Source organism: Neofelis nebulosa, chromosome 4 (genome assembly GCF_028018385.1).
Source record: "Neofelis nebulosa isolate mNeoNeb1 chromosome 4, mNeoNeb1.pri, whole genome shotgun sequence".
Classification (NCBI taxonomy): domain Eukaryota; kingdom Metazoa; phylum Chordata; class Mammalia; order Carnivora; family Felidae; genus Neofelis; species Neofelis nebulosa.
Genome location: NC_080785.1, coordinates 7,002,118 through 7,021,483, shown reverse-complemented (window position 1 = coordinate 7,021,483; position 19,366 = coordinate 7,002,118). Strand labels below are relative to the sequence as shown.

At 53.2% G+C, this 19,366-nt stretch overlaps 1 protein-coding gene across 5 annotated transcripts; it reads left to right on the top strand.

The window, feature by feature from the left end:
• The first annotated feature begins 10,073 nt into the window (after positions 1–10,073).
• REPIN1 (replication initiator 1) lies at positions 10,074–15,884 on the top strand. Of its 5 annotated transcripts, none has more exons than XM_058723879.1 (3): positions 10,074–10,091; positions 11,458–11,655; positions 13,071–15,884. In XM_058723879.1, exons 2-3 carry the CDS (start codon positions 11,499–11,501, stop codon positions 14,786–14,788), a joined length of 1,875 nt encoding a protein of 624 aa, XP_058579862.1. In that variant the 5' UTR covers positions 10,074–10,091; positions 11,458–11,498; the 3' UTR covers positions 14,789–15,884. The 5 variants fall into 5 exon arrangements, with proteins under 5 accessions (XP_058579862.1, XP_058579863.1, XP_058579860.1 ...); XM_058723877.1 differs by lacking the exon at positions 10,074–10,091 and adding an exon at positions 10,639–10,769; XM_058723878.1 differs by lacking the exon at positions 10,074–10,091 and adding an exon at positions 10,900–11,291.
• Positions 15,885–19,366: the final 3,482 nt, after the last annotated feature.

Genomic DNA, 19,366 nt, shown 5'->3' with positions numbered 1-19,366 from the left:
ACCCCCCCTCCAGCTCCCAGCCCTCCCAAGGCTCCTCCCCACCCCGTTAGGATAGGCAGCCAGCCCTGGAGACCTCCCACCTCCCATCCACCCTCCCGCTTCCCCGCCCTGACTTGCCGCCTGACCTTCACCCCAACCCTGGCCAATCCACCCTCCCCTCCACTTCCCCTTGGCTGAGGAGCCCAAGCATTCAGCGGTCTTGGCCCGGCTTCTCCATGGAATATGGGGCTGCCCGGCCCCCTGTCCTGCCTCTGTAGGGCTGCCGTCTTCTTCAGCCCCTCCTGGGTGACCAGTCCCCGGCATCCTCAGACCCACATTTCGGGAAAGCCTTCCCACAAATACAGACATCCTTCAACCCGATGAGGCCTCAGGAGTCATTCGACCCCTCCTCTCGCCTCCAAGGCCACACGGAGAGAGAGGAGTATGGTGTCCAGTGACTTATCACCAGCAAACATGTTCAGTCTTGATCCTGCGTGTCTCATCCTTGGTGCTGATAGATTCGGAGGTCTCGTGCGAGTCCGCAGGCATGTCTGAACGGTGTGATGGAATTCACCAGGCTAGTGTGGGACGAGGGGGAAACTGTCCAAATACCACTCAGCCGCCATGCATCCTGAGCAAATAGGAACCAGCTCTGGGACCTGGTGGGCCGGGGACCAGCACTGCCATTTCTCTGGCTCCGGGCCCTAGGCTAATTACCCCAAACAGAGGGTCTCATTTACCGCCCCCCCCCCCCCCAAATCCCCGGAACTTCTGCTTCCTTCTCTGCAAGGTGGCCATCAGAAACTCCACGCTACGGGCTTGTTTTGAGGATTAAATGAGGACATACGTGGAAAGTGACTGATGGCCCAGGGTTTGGCACAAGTTTCCTCCCCTTCCCTATTCACTCCTGCTGTGCTTCTCCACAGAGAGCTGACAGCTTCCTTTGCCATGTGCTCTGGGGGTACCAGAAAGACCCTTGGCTTCTGGTAGCTCAGTTACCACGGCTCCTTCCCAGCCGGCTTGTAGAACAGGTTCTGTGTCTCAACCATGGTTGTCTCCTTCCCGGCTTCTTTCTCCTTGTGAATTTGTATCTTTTTATTCATTTACCATCGTTTTGATGGAGTTTTGGAAGGGAGTAGGGATAAACACATGTGTGATCCAACGTGTTTAATCAGAGTCCATGAACTATTTTTATTTATACACACTATATACACTGTACTTTATATATGTGTGTGTGTGTATATGTGTGTATATATATATATATATATATATATAGAGAGAGAGAGAGAGAGAGAGAGAGAGAGAGAGAGTTATGGGCTAAATTGTGTTCCCCTAAAATTCATATGTTGAAGTCTTAACCCCAAGTACTTCATAATGTGACTGTATTTGGACTTTAAAGAGGTAATTAAAGTAAAACAAGGTCATGGGGGGGGGGGACACCAATCCAGTATGACTGGTGTCCTTATAAGAAAAGATTAGGACACAGAAGGAGGGCCACGTGAAGACACAGGGAGAAGACAGCCATCTACAAGCCAAGTAGAGGAGCTTCAGGAGAACCAACCGTGTGGACACCTTGACCTTGGACTTTTGGCCACAAGAATTGTGATCATAACTTTCTACTCTTTGAACCACCCGGTGTGTGTGTTACAGCAGCCCTAGCAAACCTACACACACACGTACAGAAGAAATCCTTTCCTAAGACTTGGTACTATGCACTCAACCCGATTATTAGAAAAGCCACGTCTTTGTCTATACGACACAATAATCAGTGATCCAAAGAATGAGGCTAGGATGGCTAATACTAGGCTGAAAAAGAATCAAAATTAACTTTTTAAGAATAAACATATGGGAGCGCCTGGGTAGCTCAGTCGGTTAAGCATCCAACTCCTGATTTCAGCTCAGGTCACGATCTCACAATTCATGAGTTCGAGCCCCGCATCAGGCTCCATGCACTGACAGTGCGGAACGGAGCCTTCTTGGCTACTCTGTCTCTTCCTCTCTCTGCCCCTCCCCTGCTTTCTCTCTTTCTCGCTCTCTCTCAAAATAAATAAGTAAACTTAAAAAAAGAAAAACATTAAAACAAAAGAATCAACATATGAATCTTGTATTTTATCTGGAAAAAATATTTAAGAGATCGGGATGCCATTTTTAATGTTTTGACGTGGCAGGAAATGAAACTTGGATTTTAATCAGTGGAAGTACCTTAATATTAACATGCCATTAACATTTTAAAATTTATAATTACTCTTTCAAGAAAATTCAGCAAACTAATACAAGGAATTTGCACCTTTATGGAGTACATTTAAAGAGTCAGCTTCATGATGCAAAAATATTTTCCTAAATCAAAGTGGTCAGAAGGCAAATACCAAGCTGAATATCCAACAGACCTCATGGAGTCCATTAAACCTCACGCAGGGATCCACCACTAGATGGAGATGGTGAGCACAAGCTAGGTCCTCTACCCCTTGCCAGTTCTCTGCCAATTTTTTCTTTAAAAAAAAAAAAAAAAAAAAAAATTTAATGTTTATTTATTTCTGAGACAGACAGAGACAGAGCATGAGTGGGGAAGGGGCAGGGAGAGAGGGAGACACAGAATCCGAAGCAGGCCCCAGGCTCCTAGCTGTCAGTGCAGAGCCTGACGCGGGGCTCGAACTCACGAACCACCTGAGCCCAAGTCGGTGGCTCAGTCGACTGAGCCACCCAGGCGCCCCTCTACCAATTTTTTCAAATAATAGGCTGTAGAATTATTTTTCTTACATACTTGCGGTAGCCTATGGTCACTTTTTGATTTATGGTTTAACTGTAAGAAGTGTTTTTAGCTCCATCTGACCCATAAATCATGCCAATCTGTTACAATGATTTTTGTCTACCCTGCACACGTTTGTTAGAACTGTGAACCAGGGCAGGCACAGATAATAAACAGCGTCTCCACCAGTGGAAGGTTCTTAGAGCAGTTTAGAAGCTATGAAATGAAATACTTTCCAAATGTTCTTTTTAAAATTAATTTTATTTTTTATAATGTGGTTGAAGGTAGTAATTTAATGGAATGTTACTGTGTACTAGTTAATGATGTTATATTGTAATTTTTTAAAAAAATTAATGTTTACTTATTTTTGAGAGAGAGAGACAGAGCGTGAGCCTGGGAGGGGCAGAGAAAGAGGGAAACACAGAATCCGAAGCAGGCTCCAGGCCCTGAGCTGTTAGCACAGAACGCGGGGCTCAAACCCATGAACTGTGAGATTGCGACCTGAGCGGAAGTGGGATGCTCAACCGGCTGAGCCACCCGGGCGCCCGTACTAGTGTAATTCCTAATAACGTCCTCAAAACAAACCTTCTTAAGTCCCGTTTAGAGGAGACTCTTCTCATGTTTTAAGACAGCTGAGGCAAACCACCTCTGAGAACATCTGAGGTCTCATTGGCCAGTTCTGAAGGCATCGAATTTAACTGTGACCCAGATTTGGTCTTGGAACGGAGGAGGAAGGCTCTGAGTTGCAACCAGGCTTTACGTTCTGACTCGCCACGTGGATTAGTTTGAGAAGAATCTGGGTGGGAATGAGCTCAGGTCGGAGGTAGCACTTTCGGTATTTGGTGAACACGCACAGCGGTGCGTGTCCCTTGCAGGAAGGAAACACTTGCACATACACCTGCTTCTGCTGAACTGCGAAGGCTTCACAGAGGTTCTATTTAGAATTTCCTTGTGTTTCTAAATCAAGCTTGGCTTTTAGTAGATTTTTAAACCACGAATGGATACCCACAGGCTTCCAAATCCATCTTTTGAATTAAGTTGAAGAAGACACAGCCCGATGCCAGTCGGGAGTAGAAATAGACATGGCATCATCCTAATAGAGGTGATCTGACCTGGAAAGGGTAAAAATGGAGATCTCCAGGGAAAGTCAAGTACCTCCTCTCTTGGCTGAGACGCCAAAATGCTTTGTTGCCACTCTTCCTGGCAGCGTGTGGTCCTGAGAGCAAATCACCAAGCGGCTGGTAAACGTGGTCCCCAGGACGTCAGGCGTCCTCCTCCCGCTGAGCATCGGTTCCCCTCAGAGCCAGAGGCTCCTCAAAGGTTCTCGCGTTCCTGTCATTCTAGAATAATGTTCTGGATAAAAGAATATGTCTGAGGCACTGCTACCTACAGTCAGAGTCCTTCAAGGGGGAGAATTACAGACCCAAGTTTTCTCCTAAGTGTCTTCTTTTTTGCCTCCCTCACATACTGATTGGAGTTTTCCTATGACGAAGTGGTATTTTTCTCTCAGAGTTCTGTGAGACTCCTATCATCTGCTTAACAAGCAGTGGCCAGGGTGGGGAGAGTTTGAAGTTTGCTGGTAAACGATTGATCCAGAATGCTGCCTCCACACCTGTGTGTTCTAATCCAATTCACTCAGCGTGGGCTGGAGCTCTTCTGTTTCCTCAGTCATTTGGCCCACAGCACTTACCGAGTTCCTACCATGAACCTGAAGCCTTTCTAGAGGCTGGCTACAGTAGACAAGACAGGCCAGATCCTTGCTTTCTAAGTGAGTACATATCTAAACGGTTTCCCGTGGGTGACGAGAGCAATGCAGAACAGTAAAGTCGAATAGGGCAGCTAGCAGGTGATGGGGTAGGAGCCGGTGGGGGGGCTGATAAAGACCCTCTGATCCCTGCTCAGGTCCCAGTGGCTGGAGTCTATGAATGTTACCTTATATGGCAAAGGGGGCTGCAGATGTGAGTAGGCTAAGAATTTCGAGATGGGGAGATTATGTTGGGGAGCGATAATTAACAACAAAATCTCCTACCAACCCGGCAAAAACTCTCCTCAAAGGCAGAAGAGAAAGAAAACAGTTTGTCGAATAAACAAGAAACCAGGAAGAGATGTACATTACAGGCAGTCCGCTAAGAGATCGGGAAAATAGAAAGAGATCTCACCCTGTTACACAGCCCAGCAGATGCACACACACATGCACACACACACACACTCTGACTCACTCACTCACTCAAGATAAAGTGTAACTAGTCCTTCCCGGATTTGTCACCCGTAGTTCATCCTGAATTCACCTGGTGATTGGGGTAGCCACCTGTGTTTGCTAATTGCCTTTATGCAAAGGAAAAATGCACAGCTCCTATCTTTATGGCAGGAGGTGGGTTTGCAGCTTGGAGCCAGGGGCCCACAGAAGTCAGGCTCCCACCCTTCCTCCCTGGGTGTGTGTGTGGGGGGGCGGGGAGGCAGTGGGACCCAGGATCACCATCTTCCTTGATGTTTACATATCAGAGAGGTGGCTCCCAGGGCTTTGGGAAAGAGGCCTGGGCTGCAAAGCTGGCAAGAGGCTTGTGGTGGCTTTTAAAAGGATTTACATGCATCTCCAAGGGGCAGAGAAAAACTCACAATGACAACTTTTCTTTTTTAATTTTTTTTTATGTTTGTTTATTTTTGAGAGACAGAGACAGAGCGCGATTGGGGGAGGGGCAGAGAGAGAGGGAGACACAGAATTCCAAGCAGGCTCCAGGCTCTGAGCTGTCAGCACAGAGCCCGACGCGGGGCTTGAACCCACAAACCAGGAGATCATGACCTGAGCTGAAATCGGACTCTTAACCGACTGAGCCACCCAGCCGCCCCATCATGATGAGTTTTCTCAAGTAAATGCTCTAGGGGAAGGGGTGGGGAGGGAAAGTCTGTCCCTTTTTGCACCAGGGAGAATTAAAACTTATTTTTCATACTTTTAACTTGTATTTGCCCTCGCAATTAGCCTGGATTGTTCGAGTGGCCCCCACACATGATCACAAGAGTCCTCACAAGAGAGAGGCAGGGGGAGCTCTGACTCCAACAGGGACAGATGTGGCAACCAAAGTGACACGCTACACTGTTGGCCTGGAAGCCGGAGGAAGGGGCCCCGAGCCCCGGGGAACACAGGACGCAGCTCCAAAAGCTGCAGGATGTGAGGAGACCAGATTTTCCCTTAGAGCCTCTGGAGGGAACACAGACTTGCCGACCCCTCGATTCCTGCCCTAACTGACTTTGGACTTCTGGCCTCTTCCAGAACCGCGAGAGAACACATGTGTGTTGTCCTAAGCCACCAGATTGGTGGTAATTTGTCACAGCAGGCCACAGGAAGCTCCTACAGGTGCAGAGAGGAGGGCCTTTCACTGGGAAGAGCGTTTGGAGGAGAGGAAACTCCAGCTGGGATCTGAGGGAAGTGATGAGTGATCCCAGCGGATGGAACCGCCACGGCAAAGGCCCCATGGGGGGACTGGGCTCTTGTGGCTGGGCAGCGTCCAGCCAGACAGGTGGGGGGGTGGCCAGGGACAGAGGCGGGCGTGGTCAGACCCGGTGGAACCCGAGAGAGACACTGGCCATCTGAGAGGTTTCCAAATAAAGGGCCATGCTGGCCCAGGATTGGGCCTGGGGCAGGGGGGGAGAGTAGGGGAGGCTGGCGGAAGGGCCTGGGGCAGTGAGGGGGCACAGCTGGGAGGTGCCTGGGCACTGGCTTTACCGCAGGAAATCAGATCTCTACCTGGTTTGCTACTGACCAATTCTGTGCTTTTCCTTTCAGAAAAAAACAGACACCACAGGAGAAGGTCTGGTGCAGCAGTTTGGGTGGGGGGGACCTTTGCCCTCCGTCTGAGGCTGCTCTTACAGCACCGCCTTGCCTTGCACAAGGAGGGGCGCTTTGATCTTTTCCTGAGGAGTTTCCACGACACTGAGCAGGCTCCTTTGCCCGGGTGCTGGCCTGGGACACTCAGGGCCTTCCTCAGTGGGGGCCGCAGCTGCTTTCTGCCCACATCCCCATGGGGGAGGCTCACGATGGAGGGCTGCCTGAGCAGGTGCACGGGGCCAGCAGGCATGCCCTCCACCAAGGTCTGCTGGGACATTTTCAGCCTCCTCCCCCGGCTGCCCGCAAACTCCTGGACTGAGCCCTGTGAGGGTTTCCAGTCTGCCTTCGGGAAGCTGTCTCAAGCCAGAGTTAACAAGTGTTAGTTGCGTTAGTGACGTTCTCTCCAGCTTTTCAACAGCCACCCATTCAAAATTTGTCAGCAACTGCTTGGTTTCATTTCATATTAAGTACTACCCCCCAAGAGAGATTTCCATCGCTAAACCAGGGCTACGAGTCCCCTCAACATCCTTTCATGGAAAATAGCGCGGGCCATTTCTGTGTGGCTCGTGAAGGGGTGAGCCTGTGGCCCAGTGGCAGATGGCAGGCGCTGACTCCCTATTTGTTGGATGTCCAGTGAGTCCAGTGGGGACGGCTGGGACAGTGTATCTGTGAGAGGTGGACGCGGTTTTCCCTCTTGCAGATACAGGACGGCTTCCAGACAATACTTGATCATGGGGGGCCTGGTGGCTTAGTGGGTTGAGCGTCTGAGTCTTGATTTTGGCTCAGGTCATGATCCCAGGGTTGTGGGATCGAGCCCTGTCTCCGGCTCTGCCCTGGACGTGGAGTCTGCTTGAAATTCTCTCCCTGTCCCGCTTGCGCACATGCTTTCTCTCTAAAATAAAAAATAATAAAAAGAGATGCTATGGCCTAACAAAACATTTTAAACAATATTCGATTCTCTTCAAGGAGGATTTCTGGAGACATGGTTCCCCTCATCCCCTGGCATGCCCACCTACTTTGTCATCTAATCCAGTAGTGGGAGCCAGCCATCGTGGGAGGGGAAGGGGGATCCTCCCTGAGCCCCTGGCAATTTTTGCTGTCCGGTGGGCCCTATAGCCTGTCCAGCCCCATCATTCTCTGGCGAGCACGTCAGAGCTACTCCACCGGGGCAGGCCACTTGGCTGGCTGCTGTACCTCCTCCCTACATCCTCCTCCCCCCTACACCCTCCTCTAAGGCATACTGAGGGGTGAAGTTTCAAATACCAAGGCCTAGAATTCCTGGCTGGTAGAAAGTCAGGGAATCCCTCGCAACTCCTGTGTTCATTTCGTCTCTGCAGAGCAAGGGACCCATCATTTCCTTTGGCTATGCCAGAAGAGGAAGTTACAGCAGGTGCTTAACTCCTGACTGGGCGGGAAGACACTCCTTCCATCGGGGCCCAGGGAGTGAGGGAGTAGTTAATGGACTTCAGTGAAGAGCCTTTCGACTAAGAGACTCTGATTACCAACAGAGGAAAATACTTTGGAGGGTCTGTGAAGGAATTTCCCATTGAGGGTGCTTGTGGGATTGCAGTGTTTGGATGTATCACATTTAGCCATGAACTGATGGATATCTCACAATTACTCTGGGCTGGCCCAGCATTTGGTCTACACGTTTGTTTATTTTTGAGAGAGACAGAGTGTGAGCAGGGGAAGGAGAGAGAGAGAGAGGGAGATGCAAAATCCGAAGGAGGCTCCAGGCTCTGAGCTGTCAGCACAGAGCCCGACACAGGGCTTGAACTCACAAACTGTGAGATCATACCCTGAGCTGAAGTTGGACACTTAACTGACTGAGCCACCCAGGCGCCCCTACATTTAATCTACAAATAGAAACCTTGACTGTGAGAAGTAAAATAAGACCTAAACAAATGCAGGGACCTGAATCTCAAATCTCTTCAAATGGATTTTAAAATATTGACAAGAAAAAATTTTAAATATGGGCAAATTCTAAAGTTTATTTGGAAGAATAAACGACTGTCTGTAGCCAAGAAAGTTTTTTTGGGGGGAAAAAAAGAAATCTGTGCATAGGGGGAGTACTTACATTATTAGATATTAAAACTTATTTTCTGTGATAAAAATATACACATAAAATTTAATTTGGGGTGCAGTGGCTGCTCTATATATGACACCCAAGGCAGAAACCATGAAAGTCTTTTACTTTATAAGACATGAGCCCCCAGTGTGATATAAAACCAATTTCCCAGCTTTTAAAAATGGACGAATAGAGGGGCGCCTGGGGGGCTCAGTCGGTTAAGGGCCCAACTGTTGTTGGCTGGGGTCTCGATCTCAAGGTCGTGAGTTTGGGCCCCACACTGGACTCTGTGCTGGGCGTGGAGCCTACTTAAAAAAAAAAACCAAACATACATACAAATAGAAAAGTGAGCAAAGGGACATAAGCAAATTCGCCAAAAAAAAAAAAAAAAAAAAAAAGAAATACTAAAAGGCAACACATAACTATGTGAAAAAACAAGTCAGCTCACTAGTAATCCAGGAAGTGACATATGAAATTCAAAATAATGAGAAATAATGACTTTATTTATTTATTTTTTTAATGTTTTATTATTTATTTTTGGGAGAGAGAGACACACACAGCATGATCAGGAGAGGGGCAGAGAGAGAGAGGGAGACACAGAATCCGAAGGAGGCTCCAGGCTCTGAGCTGTCAGCACAGAGCCCAACATGGGGCTTGAACTCACCAACAGTGAGATCATGACCCGAGCCAAAGTCAGACACTTAACTGACTGAGCCACCCAGGCACCCCAACAATGACTTTAAATTTGGAAAAAAAAAAAAAAAAAAAAAAAAAAAAGCCTGTGTTGTCAATAAGATGGAAAAATGGGCATTTCTCAAGGGAAAGCTAATAAAATTTCCTGGAAGGTAATTTAGAAAACATTTAAAAAATATACTGTGCCTTTGACCCATCAGTTGCCCACTCCTAGAATTTTAAAATCAGGCATGTACGATAAAGGATGAATCTATAATGATCAATGATATAGAAAAACAAGAAAATGTATCTGTACATTTATTCTGCCATTAAGGATCATGTCATAAAAGAATATCCAATAAAATGGGAGAAATGGGCAGGATACATTTTTGCATCGCATTATCCCAATCACATCAAACATGCATAGGTAAGCATAGAAAAAACATCGGAGGAGACATACCAAAACACGAAATGTAACGGATCTAAGAGTAGGAGAGATTTTTATACTCTATTTCCTACTGTTGCAACAGATTTAAGTGTTTTAAAAATGTATACTTAACATTGACTTTGTTGAAAAGCACAAAAGTGCGTGACACTGTAATAGCCTGGAAACCCCAGGAAGTGTATGGTTTGGAAAGCCACGGCCACCTGCTCGGCGGTGAGTCACGGGCGCAGGCTCGCACCTGCCTCCGCACTCGCCAACCGGCTGCCGCGCGCTTCCAAGCGAAATGCCCGGTGCGAGAGCTGTCCCTGAACCAGGCTCCATGCCCCCGGCCCCGGGAAGCAGCGAACGCCTGCTCGTGGTAATTTCTGGAATTGAGGGCATTCCCTTTGTAAAGTTCACGCGATCGGGCCTTTCCTTTCTCCACTCGTGAACAAACCAGAAGCCAGACTTTCGGGTCAGCCGCGCCGCCCCCAGCCAGGGGTATTTCGATCCTGCAGCGAGGCCAGAGGTCGAGGTGGCCGACGGCGGCCGCAGCTGGGCAGGGGTGGCCGGGATGCCGCGAGCGCCCTCTCGGAAGAAGCCAACGAGGCCGGGTCTAGCCCAGGGACCGCGGCCCGGCCACGCGGTCGCGCAGGGACGCGTGTCCTCCGTAGGGACAAAGGGTCGGGAAACTTGATCCGGGCCCGTCCCGGAAAATCCGGGCTGCGGTCGCCATGGCTACCGAGTCGGGCTCCCGGCAGCCGCCCCCGACCCGGCCCAGCCCGCGAGGGGGCGCTGGGAGGAGGGGTGCGGAGGGGACTGGCCCCGCCGCCCGCCCCGCCCTCCGGCCGCGGCCGCGGGCCCCAGCCAGCGACTGACCCTCGGCAGCTCCTGTAGTCACGTGGCGCTGGGAACCGGCGGGGGGGCTGGGCCCGGGCCTGGCAGTTGTGAACTCGAACCTGCCGCTGTCGCCGCGCGGGGTGGGGAGCGCGGCCGCCGGCGCCGGCGTTCCGGCCTCATGGACGCGCGACGCGCCTCCGCGCACCCCGCCGGAGAGGTTCGTCCCGGGCAGGGCGCGGGGTTCCACGCGGGCCCGAGGCGGGCGGCCCTACCTGCCGGGCGCGTGACTGTGTGTGCGCTGTGTGTGTTTGGGGGGGGGGGGCGGACAGTGCTGGACCGAAGGGGAGGGCGAGCCCGCGCACCTGCGCACAGGCTCCGCGAGGTGCGCTCTGCGTGGGGACCCGAAAGGGCCCATTCGGGGTGCGCGGAGCCGTATGTCCGCGACGTGGACGGGGGACACGCGCGAAAACAAAAGGGGGGTGTGGGGTCTCCACGACCCTTTGCCGTCCAGAAGGCGCAAGGGGATTGTGACCGAGACCTGGCCACCCTAGCTCGCCCTACGCAGCCCCTTGGGAAACGGGCCTGGAATTCCTGTTGGGAGGAGGGTGGGGGAAGGGGAGCCAGCAGGGATTCCCGAGTTTCTGCCATCGGCCGGCCTTTGGCCATCAGCATGGAGAATTCGTGCTGTGACCTTACCAGTGGAGGAAATGACCCCCGAACGCTGGCGTGTACTTCCTTGGTGAAGGGGACACATTCATTTATTAATCCAGTAGCCATTAAGGTTCCCCTGCCGGGCGGGGTGTCGAGCCTGGGTGGGGGAGGGGGTTGTGGCTGGCGAGGACACAAAGATGACTGCCCTAGAGGAGCTCAGAGCCTCACGCGTGTTTTCTCTCCCCTCCCCGCAGGTAAGGCTGGCCTCTCTGCGCTCAGAGGTCTGAGCTCTGCCATGGGGGTAGGGGTGTCTTTACTGCTGCAGTTTTCTCTGACATCTGGGGGCTACCAGAGTGTGGGCCGAAGCAGGCGCTACAGCCGCAGAAGTATCCCCAGGAACATCCCCCGGAGGAGCTGGAAAAAGCCTCATCTCCAGCTCTACGGTCTGCAGGGTAGAGTCTGGCCTTCTTTGTTGGGTTCCCACACCATTCCACAGCCCCAGTGCTCAGATCTCCTCCTGGAGGAAGGAAGTCACCTGTAGGGGGGAAGGATCACATTCTCATACCAGCGTTTTCCCTGTGCTCAGTCTGGCCGTGGGGAATGAGTCATGTCTGAGCTCCTCCAGAGGAGTTCTGCTCTAGGGGATTTAGGGAGGATGTGTCCGGAGGTTGCAAGCCCGCAGTGAAGGTCCATTAAGAGGCTAACTACCATCCACCCCTCAGTGGCTATAGGAAGCTCTTCTTGAGGAATCTGGGCTTCCTGGCACCGCGGAATAGCTGAATGTGGGGCAGCCCCCGGTGGGGTTGGGGCATGACCTGTCAGGGGACCCAGATTACAGTCTTGTCTTTCCTCCCCTTCTCTTGCCCCAGTAATCGCTACCACCCCGGGGGAGGCAGGGATCCGGGCCCGAGGCTAACAGGCTGTGGGTGTTCCTTGGATTCATGGGTGCTTTCCTTCTCGCGATGTCCTAATCGCGTGTGGGTGGAGGGGGGCAGGCAGGCAGAGTTGTGGGCACCGCCTGGACAGACAGTGGCCTGGCGTTCTGCAGTCCTGGGAGTACCATCCAAGTGCTGCCCTCCTGTTCCCCAGAAGCGCTGTTCTCTCTTGCTCTCCAGGCTTCCGCCCTGAGACACTGAGGTTAGGGAGGCCAGAAATGCCTCCCCTGTGGTGCGCTTAGAGCCCGGGAGAGGGTAAATAGGATAAGGGCCGTAGGAGTTTCTGTGGGAGCTGTACACACACCCCGGTGTTTTGGAGGAAAGAACGCTAACTGGGAGTTTAGAAGGCCTGTCCCCTAGTCTTGGTTCTGCTTTTGGTTTACTGTGTCCTCTCGGGCAAGTTCCCTCCTTCCTCTTATGCCTCAGAGTTGCTTCATCTGTCAAGCAGGGAGCTTAATAATGTCTGTTCATCCAGCCTCACAAGGTTGCTACTCAAAGGTAGCAAGAGGAAATAGTAGAAACAAGCCGAGGGCAGCAGGGAAGCACTTGAAAAGTGGAAAGCACTAGAGGGAGAGGGGACGGCGTTTTCTGGTGAGTCCTAAGGCAGGAATGTTTGTGCAGCCGACGCTGGAGTGTTTACTCCATGCCAGACCCGGGGTGACTGCCACGAGGGGGATTCCAAGAAGTGTCAGAGTTCCTCCCTTCTGGTAGTTTCCAGGCTCAATGAACACTTAGGACAAATACACTTGGAATGGTATCTAGAAGCCCCTGACTGAACTGACGCAGAACACAGAAGGCAATAGTAGCGTAGTCCTGATTCAAGGGCTCTAGCAGTTCAGAGATTTGAGCTCCTCTCGGGCCTGGGGTCGGCCAGGGAGGAACGGGGGCAGGATGAGTTGATCCCCAGAGTGACACTGCTTTTCCACCTTCAGCAGAGGAAGAACCCATGCTGGAACGTCGCTGCAGGGGCCCCCTGGCCATGGGCCCAGCCCAGCCCAGGCTCTCTGGGCCCTCCCAGAAGTTGCCCCCGACCCTGGAGAAGGAGCCCCGCGGGCTGAGGTTACAAGGCACTTCCGTGGCCCAGTCGGGCAGCCAAGCCCCGGGCAGGGCCCATCGCTGTGCCCACTGTCGAAGGCACTTCCCCGGCTGGGTGGCCCTGTGGCTTCATGCCCGACACTGCCAGGCCCGCCTGCCCCTGCCCTGTCCTGAATGCGGCCGGCGCTTCCGGCACGCCCCCTTCTTGGCGCTGCACTGCCAGGTCCATGCCGCCGCCACCCCAGATCTGGGCTTCGCCTGCCACCTCTGCAGGCAGAGCTTCCGAGGTTGGGTGGCCCTGGTTCTGCATCTGCGAGCCCACTCGGCCGCAAAGCGGCCCATCGCCTGCCCTGAATGTGAGAGACGCTTCTGGCGACAAAAGCAGCTTCGAGCTCACGCGCGGAGGTGCCACCCCCCAGCCCCGGAGGCCCGGCCCTTCATATGTGGCAACTGTGGCCGCAGCTTTGCCCAGTGGGACCAGCTAGTTGCTCACAAGCGGGTTCACGTAGCCGAGGCCCTGGAGGAGGCAGCAGCCAAGGCTCTGGGGCCCCGGCCTAGGGGCCGCCCGGCCGTGACCGCCCCCCGGCCCGGTGGAGACGCGGTCGACCGCCCCTTCCAGTGTGCCTGCTGCGGCAAGCGCTTTCGGCACAAGCCCAACTTGATCGCCCACCGCCGCGTGCACACGGGCGAGCGGCCCCACCAGTGCCCCGAATGCGGGAAGCGCTTCACCAATAAGCCCTACCTGACCTCACACCGGCGCATCCACACTGGCGAGAAGCCCTACCCGTGCACGGAGTGCGGGCGCCGCTTCCGCCACAAACCCAACCTGCTGTCTCACAGCAAGATCCACAAGCGGTCCGAAGGGTCCGCGCCGGGCGTCCCCGGCGCGGGGAGCCCCCAGCTTCCGGCCGGCCCGCAGGAGGCCTCGTCGGAGCCCCCCCCCGCCGAGGCCCCGCTGAAACCCGCCCTTGAGCCTGCGCCCGAGGCCCCGGGAGCGCCCCCGCGGGCCCCGGCGGCCGCGACCCCCTCGCTCTTCGGCTGCGAAGACTGTGGCCGCAGCTTCCGGCTGGAGCGCTTCCTGCGGGCCCACCAGCGGCAGCACACCGGGGAGCGGCCCTTCTCCTGCGCCGAGTGCGGGAAGAACTTCGGCAAGAAGACGCACCTGGTGGCGCACTCCCGGGTGCACTCGGGCGAGCGGCCCTTCGCCTGCGAGGAGTGCGGGCGCCGCTTCTCCCAGGGCAGCCACCTGGCCGCCCACCGGCGCGACCATGCCCCCGAGCGGCCCTTCGTCTGCCCGGACTGCGGCAAGGCTTTCCGCCACAAGCCCTACCTGGCGGCCCACCGGCGCATCCACACCGGCGAGAAGCCCTACGTGTGCCCGGACTGCGGCAAAGCCTTCAGCCAGAAGTCCAACCTGGTGTCCCATCGGCGCATCCACACGGGCGAGCGCCCCTACGCCTGCCCCGACTGCGACCGGAGCTTCAGCCAGAAGTCCAATCTCATCACCCACCGCAAGAGCCACATCCGGGACGGCGCCTTCTGCTGCGCCATCTGCGGCCAGACCTTTGACGACGAGGAGAAGCTCCTGGCCCATCAGAAGAAGCATGATGTGTGAGAGGGCAGGGGCTGCGGAGGCTGAGGGCGAGGGGTCCCCGGGAGCCCTTCACAGGGGAGCGTTGCCGTGGGCCTGGGCCGTCGGGGGGCCCCTAGGTTGCTGCTGGTGTAGGCGAGGGGTGGGAGAGGCAGCCAGTGAGCTGGGGGCCCTGTTAGAGAGGGAGGTCTGGCCCCCCTGCGGCCGGGGAGGCCACTGTCGGGGGCACAGGGACCCTGGCCTCCAGCTGGTGTTTGCTAAGGTTCTGTCCTGACTGTCCTGTGCCCTGGAAAAGTAGCAATAGCAGCTCCACTTACCCCTTAGAGCCCTCTGGCTGGAGGGGCCACCAGGGGGCAGGAAGAAGACCCTTCCCCTCTGGCCCTCTGGTGTTAACGCCTTAATGTCCTTGTCCTTTATTATGAATTCCTTCCGCTGGTTTTTTTTTTTTTTTTGGAAGTAGGTGTGGTACAGTCCTTAGTAAATGAGCACTTGGGAGGAAAAGTGGACCAGCTGGATACACCTGGGAGAACCTGCTGGCCTTGTTAGGCAGCACCTGGGCCTTTTCCAGCACTGAGAGGTGAGGCCGTGCTGCTGTAACCTGTCCCACCCTGTCCCCTTCCTCCTGCCCCTGCATAGGCACCTGGACTGAGAGAGACCCATCTGCTGTTAGCACTCAGCTCCACCCTATCCCTCCCCACCGTCAACACCCCGCCCTCCCGGCGCTCTGAGCGTCCCCTGGCTGTCAGCAGCCCTGTGTCCAGGCTTTTGTCTGAACACCCCAACCCTCCACTCCTTCCAGAACTCAACATGGTGGAAAGGACTGCCCCACTGATAATGGAGGGTCAGCCGGCAGGAAGATAGGGGCGAGGTTCCTTTTCAGCCTTTCTAGGGCATGGATGCCCAGTCTCGGCTTGAACACTTAGGTGACGGGTAGTCCCCACCTCCTGAGGCCCTGGTCCTATTGTAGGATAATTCTAATTGTTAGAAATTCTTCCTTAGAATGAATGGAATCTGCTTTCCTGTAATTTCTACCTACCGGGGCTCCTTCTGTTCTCTGGAATGAAACGGAACAACCGCTTACCCTCCTTTTCAAACTAGAGAATAAAGATTTGGTTTTAGAGCTGGTGGCCGAGTGTTCCTTTCTCCCAGGGAGCTGTGTAGTTCGAAGGAGCAGCAGCATACTCTGCTCTGAGGAGGGGAATTTGGGGGCGGGGGTTGGCCACAGGACAAGTGCCCCACTCGGGCTCCTTTGCACCCTGCCTCCAGTTCTTCCTGGGGGGGAGGCCAGGTGCACCCCGCAGGTGGGACTGGTTCTCCGGGGGACTTTCTGTGGGGTCGAGTCAGACTTGTCTGGTGCCAGTTATCAGGAGGAAAAGGTCTGATGTGAATGTCCTGCAGTGCCTTCGAGGCTGGCCCGCTGCAGCCCCCGACATCTGGAACTACAGATGCTTCCCTGCACCGGTTGTCTCCTACAAATTTGGGTGCCTATTTTTGACACATATCGGGAGGCCCTTTTCCCGCCAGGTTTAGTAATTTCTGCACCGATCCAGCACCTAGCATGCAGCGCATAATAATAACCGCAGTATGGTTATGTGAGTGGCACCTCGCAAAGAAGTTTACCTAAACCGTCTCACGTAATCCTGGTGTGGTAGGTGCTCTTCTTTCACAGGTGAAAACATTTGCTCAGGGGCACATGACTGAGAATCCAGATTTCAGATTTCAACCCAGGCCTGTGTGGCTCCTGGAACCTGTGCTCTTGACCCCTGCCACATATTTATCGGGTGAATGCAGTATGCTGCTGCTTTGGGGGCAGATCGTCATTAAATGCCCACCATGGTCTTGATGTCGCAATGGAAACTAGGGGTTTACCAAGACAAGATCTTGTCCTTACCTCCAAGAGGCCCAAGTCCGGGGAGGACGTGTATGTGTATGCAGATGACAGCAGAGACGATGGGGACTCCCCCATCCCAAGCGTGTAGGATGGAAGTAGATAGCTTCCAAGTTTCATACGGGTTTATGACGGTAGGGAGCCACTGAAAAACCTGTGTGGTAAATGGCAAATTATCTTTCAGAGACTGGAAGCATTGTCTCAAGAATGCCTCACTTCTGATATCTCTCTTTATGGGACCCCAGGGCTTCAAGGGAAGGGGAACCATGCTTTTTTGGTGGGGGGGAGGGCAGGAAAGTAGGTCAATGTCTGGAGATGATGGGCAGGGAGCAGGAGACAGGTCCTCAGGCATCTAGGGTTTTTACTTGCGGGTTGGGGAAAAGCATGTGGGAGAGGGGATCTGACCAGGGCTCCTGACTTTGAAAAACCATCACCTTTATTTATTAAACATTTTTTAAATGTTTATTTGTGTTTGAGAGAGAGAGAGGGCGCACAAGTGGAGAAGGGGCAGAGAGAGGGAGATACAGAATCTGAAGTAGGCTCCAGGCTCCGAGCCATCAGCACACAGCCTGACTTGGGGCTCGAACTCACCAACCGCAAGATCATGACCTGAGCCAAAGTCAGACACTTAACCGACTGAGCCACCCAAGTGCCCTGAAAAAGGGAGAGCCACAGAGGTTGCCTTGAGAGGGCTGGTAAAGCTGTGACAGAGCTGGGTCCGTGGGTCCTTTCTGGGTCCCTTGGGGGACCAGGTGGTTCCCAAATCCTTGCTCAGCATGGCGCACTGCTGACAGCAGTCTTGAAGGAGGAAATGCTCAGGCTGGAGGGGCCATAGTTCTGCAGACAGGAGCTATGCTTCTGTTCCGAGGTGTCCAGTTTTATTTTCCTCCTTTTTCTTCTACAGTTACAAAAGTACTCAATTATCTTGTCAAAATTTAATAATACAGACATATTTTTTAAATGTGGAAGTCTTCCATTCCCCCCTGCTCCCCATTCTGTCTTTTCTCTTTTTTTCTTTTTATTTTTTTTTTAATTAAAAAAAAATTTTTTTTTCAACGTTTTTTATTTATTTTTGGGACAGAGAGAGACAGAGCATGAACGGGGGAGGGGCAGAGAGAGAGGGAGACACAGAATCGGAAACAGGCTCCAGGCTCCGAGCCATCAGCCCAGAGCCCCACACGGGGCTCGAACTCACAGACCGCGAGATTGTGACCTGGCTGAAGTCGGACGCTTAACCAACTGCGCCACCCAGGCGCCCCTTTTTTTCCTTTTTAAAAAAATGTTTATTTTTGAGAGAGAGAGAGCGAGCTTATGGGTGCATGCAAATGGGGGAGGGGCAGACTGGGGGACAGAGGATCAGAAGCAGGCTTTGTGCTGATAGCAGAGAGCCTGGTGTAGGGCTCGAACTCACAAACCTCAAGATCCAGACCTGAGCCGAAGTCGGAGGCTTAACCAACTGAGGCACCCAGGTGCTCCGTCTGTCTCTTTTTTCTTAATGCAAATAGGATCCCAGATGGGCTTCATTCTTTTGGTCCTTGAAATACTCTTGGTCGTGAAATGTCAATCTGGAGGAAGTCTTGCACTCTTTAGAGGAGGAACCATGTCCAGAGAGAAGTGGTCTTCTCATTCATAACCAGTGGCAGATCTGGGAACTAGCATACTGGAATTACACAAGCCTTTGTTAAACCTTCAGTAGGCAATCAAGAAAATGAAGAGACGAATGGGATTCTGTAAAAGGTTGATGGCCGAGTGGCTTCTGTGTAGGGTTTTATGCTTTATAAATGCTTCCATAGACAATTGAACAATTTGGGTCCTGCAAAAATCCAGGAAGGTAAGTATCTAACTAGGAAATTATTAACTCCTTTACAGTCAAGTCAAAGTCCAGCGACAGAAAAGTATCTTTTGTAAAAACTGCACAGAAGTTAGTGGCAAAATTGACAGAATCTCAGTCCAACAGTATCTTTTGTTAGGCGGCCAAACAATAGCTGGGGCCGTGGCAAATGCTTAGTAGGCAGCTTTAGAGTAATTAGAATGAGGTCCACCCGCTTAACGGTAGATTTGTAGGAAGTCTCGGAGAGAGAGCTGCCAGCTTATCTTTTTAACAACCTCGTGTCTTAAAGGCAGTTTCTAGGCAGCTTCAGAGAGCATCCTGCCGGTGGGAGTTGACCTAGGTGGCTTGAGGCAGTACTGTAAGGAATCTCACTGGTATAAAGGAACCTTGGCTTCCAATTAGTGTGGGTAGAAATGAAAATTCTCTTTCCTGAAGATCCCCAGGAACAGAAGATCCTCCTTGGTCGTCTGGACCCTGCCTCTAAAAATCAGCAGTGGCACTCGACCTAAGAACGTGACCTCTTCAGACCGCTGTTTCTTGACGAGAAAGCGAGGGGGTTGGATTTAATGATGTCTCCGGCTCTTGCAGAGACCCCAGGATCGTCCATCACGCGCCCACGACGTGCCTGGGACCGCGCGGGGTGCGGAGGGCGATTTCTCTCGGGTCGCGCGAGACAAGTACTGCTTCTCACCCTAAGATTTGGTGTACCATAGTGCCAAGTGCCACCACCATGTCACACGCACACTCGAGTGGGAGCGTCAGAGTGGGGCTTGTACGTCTCGTTCCCCCGGATCCCGGCACCAAGAGCGGTGCGGGCGCGTCCCTGAGTCGGACGGATAGTTGCGGAACGACCGGATCGATCTGAGAACGCGTCCGCGGGGCT

What these genes read in the sequence shown, in the direction of transcription:
- REPIN1 (XM_058723879.1), top strand. Translation starts at nt 11,499, where the DNA reads ATGGGGGTAGGGGTGTCTTTACTGCTGCAGTTTTCTCTGACATCTGGG. An exon ending in CCAGCTCTACGGTCTGCAGG is followed by an intron (nt 11,656 to 13,070) that starts GTAGAGTCTGGC and finishes TTCCACCTTCAG; the next exon opens with CAGAGGAAGAACCCATGCTG.